At 40.4% G+C, this 7,624-nt stretch overlaps 2 protein-coding genes across 2 annotated transcripts; one reads left to right on the forward strand and one right to left on the reverse strand.

The window, feature by feature from the left end:
* The first annotated feature begins 193 nt into the window (after positions 1–193).
* LOC140772921 (14-3-3 protein 2-like) lies at positions 194–2,896 on the forward strand. The gene is made up of 4 exons (XM_073115183.1): positions 194–786; positions 872–994; positions 2,271–2,387; positions 2,489–2,896. The coding sequence occupies exons 1-4, from the start codon at positions 307–309 to the stop codon at positions 2,540–2,542; spliced, it is 774 nt and encodes a 257-aa protein (XP_072971284.1). The 5' UTR covers positions 194–306; the 3' UTR covers positions 2,543–2,896.
* A 1,462-nt stretch (positions 2,897–4,358) lies between these two features.
* Positions 4,359–5,876, reverse strand: LOC140772922 (VQ motif-containing protein 9-like). Its single transcript, XM_073115184.1, has one exon. It carries the CDS (start codon positions 5,702–5,704, stop codon positions 4,958–4,960), a length of 747 nt encoding a protein of 248 aa, XP_072971285.1. The 5' UTR covers positions 5,705–5,876; the 3' UTR covers positions 4,359–4,957.
* Positions 5,877–7,624: the final 1,748 nt, after the last annotated feature.

Here is a 7,624-nt window from a genome sequence, read left to right on the forward strand (position 1 = left end):
ATGGTTGTTAATAATAATATTAATTTTGATACAATTAAAGGTGGTATTTTAGAAATAGACCCGGAAAAGAAAATAAGTTGCTTTGTGCCTTTGTGAATATGAAGAGGAGGTGGTTTGTTGCATTAAGGTGAAACTATAGGTAGTGATATGCAAAATACCGCTCTTAAATCATATACTCCGCCTTCTTCGTAGTCTTCCTGTTTTCTCCCACCTTTTCTTTCTCGTCGTCTCTCCTGATCTAACTCACCTCTCATCACCTCTCTAATCCCCTCTAATTCCTTCTCTCTTTATCAATCTCGATCTCCAATGGCAACGAGGGAGGAGAACGTGTACATGGCGAAACTAGCGGAGCAAGCGGAGCGGTACGAAGAGATGGTGGAGTTCATGGAGAAGGTGACCACCTCCGCCGGCAATATGGAGGAGGAGCTTACCGTCGAGGAGCGCAACCTCCTCTCCGTCGCCTACAAGAACGTCATCGGCGCGCGGCGCGCCTCGTGGCGGATCGTCTCCTCCATCGAGCAGAAGGAGGAGTCCCGGGGCAACGAGGGGCACGTGACGGCGATCCGGTCCTACAGATCCAAGATCGAGTCCGAGCTCACTTCGATCTGCGGTGGTATCCTGCGGCTACTTGACTCCTACCTCGTGCCCTCCTCTATCGGCCCCGATTCCAAGGTGTTCTACCTCAAGATGAAGGGCGATTACCACAGATATCTCGCCGAATTCCAGACCGGGTCCGATCGGAAGAGCGCCGCGGAGAGCACCCTCGCCGCGTACAAATCCGCTCAGGTTCGTATAAGATATGATTTAGCGTGATCTTCTTAGGCTTAGATTTAGGGTTTTAGATCTGATCCGGTGGTTCTTGTGTGGATAGGAAATAGCGTTGTCGGAACTGGCGTCGACGCATCCGATCCGCTTAGGGCTGGCGCTGAACTTCTCGGTGTTCTACTACGAGATCTTGAACTCGCCGGATCGTGCATGCACTTTAGCGAAGCAGGTATGGAGATCGGATTATGGATATATGATTGGAATTATTGTGGCTCTTAACTTTGCTAGATGTTATGTTTCTTTTGCGATGGAGTTTGTTTATATCGTTGAACGGAAATCTTTTTTTTTTTTCCTAAATGGCTAAATAAATGTAATATAACTGCGGTGCCACTTTTCTGAGGTGATGATTCGCAGTATAAAGGTTGAATAATTTAGTTAATTATATTTTTGTAAGTGAAATTTATTTGTTTCTCAGTGTCGCCAGTGTTCAAGATTTAAAACAAGACGATTGATTTCTGCATAATTTATGTTGATTGTTGAAGATAAGTGATATGTACACCCTGTTTGGACGGATGGAGAGAATAGGATATATGAGAAGAAAAAAGTTAAAGAGTAGAGAAATATTTTCTATCGTTTGGATAGAAATTTGATGAGAAAATGGAGAAGAAATTGGCACCTTTTTTGTCTCCAAATGTGGAGGAAAAGATAAAACCTAAATTTTCTCAAACCTTCTCTTCTTTTCCCTCTTTTCTCTCGTATCCAAATAAGAGTAGAGGAAATTATTTTATTATTTCTTTTCATCTTTTTTCTCCTATTTTCTTCATCCAAGTATGATGTAAATGAGGAGCAAAAGGGAGAAGTATATAGAGCAACCACAAGTCGCATTAATTAAATTGAACATTATGTGCTTGTTTTTGCTTTATCCCTTTAGGCTCCACTTTAACAAATATATATATAGGAATTTTCATCATTATAAAAGTTTAGATCTGTGAATAATGTTTTCTGCACTCTAAACATCACTATCTACCCTAGGATTTCACTTACTGTAGTTCATCCTGTTAGCTCCAGATATGGTTACGTGATTGTTGTCGATGTAATTAGTTCTGCTACTACATTGTCATTTATTGCAGTTTGGATGAACCAAATTTTCTGAAACAGTAAATTAGAATAGTGTTGCTTATAAGTGTAAACTACTTGGGGACTATGTTTCAGAAACTTCCTCATGTTAGTAAAGTTGGTACTCCAATTTAAGTGATTTTTGTCATAGTTTCATTAATGATAACCTGTGATTGTCACGTCCCAGTCTGCTAATAAACTGTCTTCTTCTATATCATTTAAATTGGTTTATGTTTAATGGCATAATACAACATATACCCCTAAAAGATTTCTGACATTGAATGAAGATCATGTCAACCTGTTGCTTAATACCTTGTGCTGTGATAAGAGCAAGTACTGTGGTTTCACGAGGCATTTATCTTACTAAATTTTCTGATGACTACTGCTAGGCATTTGATGAAGCAATTGCAGAGTTGGACACTCTTGGAGAGGAGTCATACAAGGACAGCACTCTCATAATGCAGCTCTTACGTGACAACCTGACCTTGTGGACATCAGACATGCAGGTATGTGAAATTTAGTCACATCTACAGTAAGCACATTTGTAAATCTCATCCGTTATATATTTTATCACTCTAGCTGACTGATTGATCTTTTTCCTTTACAGGATGATGGAGTAGAGGAGATCAAAGAGGCAGCTAAGCATGATGAGGAGCAATAGCTAAGATAAAATAGGTTCCTGATTGAAGATTTCCCTTTGGTTCGCCCTACCTAGAATGCAGAGAAGAATTGGTCATTTGCTTCATCAGTTTAATGTTCCTTGTGATCTAAAGATGTTGCAGCGGTCACTGCTTCATCCTGTTTGTGTCTTTGAATTACCCGAGTGCTTCTGTCTCTTTCTGCTCTCTTTCACATAAGTAGGTTTGCTGCCACTGTATTGATTGGAAAATGTTACAGCTCGTCTGTGTTGGACGCAATTGCCCATCCTTGGTGGGCTCTGATTGCTCTCTTGCTATCTGTAACTACAAAGTAATCTCTCTTGATTGTTCCAATAATGCATTAGCTCTCTTTTGCATTTCTTTTTCTCTCTATGATTTCAGGATACTGCATGGTAAAACTTCCTTGTTCAGAAAATTTCCTAGGCTGTGGTTTTCCATCAAGCATATCCCATCTGTTGTTTAATTAGATCTTCTGAAAAATAATTTGAATTTCTATTTGATACCTTATCATAATATTATGTTAATTGGAGTTTCTAACTTTACTTTAGTATGTATACCTTACAATAATATCTATCCCAATGATCCAGATGCATATTACTAAGATATGGCAGGTGGAGATACATGTCTGTATATATATATATATATATATATATATATATATATGTATGTATGTATGTATACGGTTGGATGGCAAGGTATTTCTGTCAAAGATTCTCTGATATTTGTTATGTGTTAATTCTCTTCGATCACTCTCATCAAAAAGCTTCCCGAAATCGAGGTAGCGGAGATTGTGACTGTCTATATGTTCGAAAGCGTACTGCTTGGCGTCGGAGATAAAGCCAGTTTCGTGGTCAGGGTTGTGCTTGATTCCGCAGTATGCAAGTATGGTCAAAATTACGATTCTCTTTTCTTCTTGATAAGGATCAATCTGTGGTCATCTGTCTTCGATCCAGCGAGATGGTAAGAACAGCAGAGTAAGAGAAACACATTAGGGAAAGCATTTGCTCTGAATTTAGTATGAGATTTGAGAAGAAGCACCTCCAAAATATTCAGAAAATTGCAGTGTATATATTATCACGGTGAAGTACTAACAATGGAGTGTGCTGTGTGCAGGACGTACCTACAGTAAGAGGATATGAGCAACAAAACAAAGCTATTGGATGGGTCAGACGGGCAATAGCAGCATCTGTTCAAGATTCTTGGTGGTTGCTCAGAACGTGGTGTGGTTCCCACGGTACGTACCTCCTCTTCGTCATGCATCGTTTTGGTCTTATCTCCTCCTCCTCTTCCTCTTCCTTCCTGATCAAATGGTGGGTAGACCAACCAAGTTGTAATGTTATTTGACCATCCAGTTATTCGATATCGTAAGCAATTGATAACCTTTCTTGGTACAACGTGAAAAGTGACGACTCATCTGAATAGCGTAGGAACTTATTAGGAACTGTGTGGCTTGTTCAGTGCTCCCTTTCCTCAATTCTATTCACATGTGGGTCGATAGAAGTTGATAGTGATGACCAGTCTCTTTCTTTAACCTCACGGATCAAAACGATGGGGGGAAAAGCAAATGAAACTTGAAGATGGTTCAATTCATACTGACAAGAACACAACTTAGGAGGGACAATTATTACTCCCTTTATCGTATAGAGACAGAGTTGAGCAAGCATCCACCCTGTTCTTAGATTCTTCCATTAAAAAGTAATCACAAAGTAATCATTTATCACCATTTTCTTTTTCCTTTTTTTTTTTAAATTTATCACCATATTTAAAGCTACATAGGTAGATCTTGCAAGCTTTTTTTTTTAAAAGGAATTTCCCACAGATAATAATCCAATAATATCCACATCAAAGAATAATAAGTGTCTTAGACATAAAACTGGTCCAGCATGAGATAATAATTCATTAATGCTTGCATGTCCTAGCTAATTCAAGTCAGAGTCAGTGCTTTAAATGATTAATGGATTCACTTGGCAAGATCCAGAAATACTTACATAGATGGTAGAATATGGAAAATTTTAAACCTTTAGCAAGAAACAAGTGACTCAGACTTGGAGCTGGTAAATAATTTCTTAGCATGAGCAAGAACGGGTCTTCAATCTTATCTACAGGTCAATTCTTATTTCTTTACAATAAGATTAAAAAAGTTCTAAATCTTCTCAAGTCTTTCAGATCCATTTACAACATTAGCATTCTTCTTTATAAGCATCAAATCTCTTCCAATAAGATCTTCTTCTTTTTTTAAATGCAGACTAGTCCTCCAAAAGCTCGTATTTACATTAACACCTGAATGAGAAGTCCTAAAGGACTTACGATATGGAATCAAAACCCTAACAAATCTCCAATTAAAAAGATGACCTTTTTACCTTCCCTTTAGCTAATTAGTTGATCAAAAACAAGGAAGCATCTCATGCCTCTCCTCCCTACCTCGGGCTCGGCATCGGAACCCCGGGCGACGTCGGCAGCATCATCATCATCTGGTACGCCGTCAACGGCGACGGGAGGCAACCGAACCCTAGCGGCGACGTCGGCGGCGGCAGCACCATCGTCCCCGCCGTTGGCGACGGCGCCACCGCCGAAATCCCACCGCTGTGGAGTCGGCGCATGTACGCCGAGATCGGGGACTCCGCGGCGGCGCTCACCGCCGGTAACGGCGGCAGCGGCGATAGAAGAGGCCGCGTCCACCCCACCACAGACTGCGGTGGCGGCCGTGGCGCCAGGCTGGCTAGCGGCGGCGGCCGGATCCGGTGGAGGCGGGAGGTGACGGCTGTAGCTGCCGGAGGAGGAGGTTGCGGACCCGGCGCCCTTGCCGGCGCCGGCGATCGGATCTGGCCGGTGAGCTTTTGCACTACGTCGCGGAAGTCGTTCTTGTCGATGTTGTAGACGGGAGGCTGCGGCTGCAGCGGCGGAGCTACCCCGCCGCCTCCGCCGCTCGCCGGCGGCGGAGGAGCCGGCCTAGCAGGGCTAGGGCTTGGGTTAGAGTTTCTGGAGACGGGCTTAGAGATCTTATAAGACGCCTTATTGAGCGACTTCAAAGATGTGGAGATAGAGCTGGAACAAGCACTACTATTAACGGGAATAATATCAGCACTATCGGCGGCAATAGGGATAACTTTGTCGGCTACGGTGGCGGTGGTGGTGGTGGTGGTGGATTGTGAACTATTCTCCATTGTTATCCGCACCACTGGGATCTTGCCTAAAAATGGATGAAATCTTATGCTATCTAAGGTGAGATGGATAGTGGTCTAGATAACTATTAATACGAGTTTGGTAGGTGTGAATTGCATAAATAGTATTCGGATTTTTAATGATAGAGAGAGAGACAGAGAGAGAGAGAGAGAGAGAGAGAGAGAGAGAGAGAGAGAGAGAGAGAGAGAGAGGTCTAGAAGATTATGTGGAATTATGGATAGTTAGTGCTTGCAGTAATGGGCCTCACATTGGTATTATAAAAAACTTTTTATTCAAGATAACTTGGAAATTATTTCATCCTATACGGTTTATTTTTAATGTTCCCTGTGATTAATAAATCTAAGATTTAAAACTTTCTAGGGTTGTTTTCAAACTTGTTAGCATGAAACGTGGTGCCCATGTAGAGCAAAAGGAGGAGTACGGCGGCCAAAAACCATCAGAATAGCTGCAAAATTTAGGGTCGAATAAGACCCGGTTAATAAGCTCCAAACCGGGATAAGATTACTCTCTTATCCGTCGTAACTGTTTCGTTATCCGTCAAAAAGGTTGCATTTTGGATTCAGAGACGACAGGTAACGGATAGCTTCCCAGCGATAAAGAAAAGACTCGTGAGCAAGCCTTCATCTCGTAAGTCGTGCACATTTTTTTTAATATAATTAAGAGAAAATTAAAGATGCCTTTGACGGGAGAGCGCCCCTTTTGACCGAGCTTTTCTCGTGCTTTAGAAACGTTGGATGATGATCAGACGGCTATCACGCCGACCATGACAGGATCCGATCTGCTCAACGGCTGCGATCGAATCCGTAAACCGAACGAGGACAAAATTGTGGGTGCCACGTCGTTTTCCGGATCCGCTGCAATGGACTGCCTACTGGAACATGATTACTAGCTGACTCAGCTTCTTGCACGTGTCTGGATGATCGAGGAACTTAGCAGGTATTTTCAAGCTTGATGCATGATTAGTGATGATATTAACCTCGAATTCTACCAATGGAGAGGTGAGGTATCGATGCTTAATCAACAGTCCCTGCACGATTAGAGCAAAAGTGAAGGATGCTAATCTTTAATTATTAATTGTCCAACAGTAACCCTTGCACGTATAATCCAACAAGTTAAAAGACATGGAGAGCAAATAAAAATATCTAATTAATTATCTCCTCCTCAGTGGATACAAATTTTTCAAACCATATCTAAAGACTTTTCATGTCCACTTGTGAGGAGGTAGACTAGATGGCAATTAAGACAAACTAAGTGGATGATATAATATGTTTAATTGACTAAGATCAGGTTAATATAAATGAAGGTTCCGATTGTTTTTAATGCTAACATTTGAAGCATTTTGACTTGTTCAACCTAAACCCTAACTGGTTACTTTGGTTATATAACAATATATAGATACAGGACTTAGTCAAGATAACATCATAACTTCCAAAATACTTAGGTATATATCTTAGTGGGGGTTAATTTACGAGATAACTTTTCCTACCATCATTGTGGCCTAAATATTCAAACATGTTCATATTTTTTTGTCTAGTTTATGATCAAATGGCTTTTTACTAACTAGATTTTTTAATTTTTCTCAAGTGATGGGATATGCTAATTAACACTTATCTGTTTAACCTTGATTACATTAAATGGGTTTGAAAAATTGAATGTTGGGTTTTAATATTTTTTAGTGGTATTGTTATTGCCTGACATAAAAAAAAGTAATAAGTTTAAGGGCTTTTGTATATTATTTATAGTAGATTGATGAGGAGAGGAAAGAGTAGAGAGAAATTTTTTTTTTTATTTTTTATTTTGAAATAACAGTTGATTAAACTTTATTAGTAAATATATAATATCGTTTGGTTGAAATATAAGATAATTTATGATTAGTGTCAAGGGAAAAGTTATATTTTGGG

Source organism: Typha angustifolia, chromosome 13 (assembly GCF_048772165.1).
Source record: "Typha angustifolia cultivar Huaian chromosome 13, ASM4877216v1, whole genome shotgun sequence".
NCBI lineage: Eukaryota > Viridiplantae > Streptophyta > Magnoliopsida > Poales > Typhaceae > Typha > Typha angustifolia.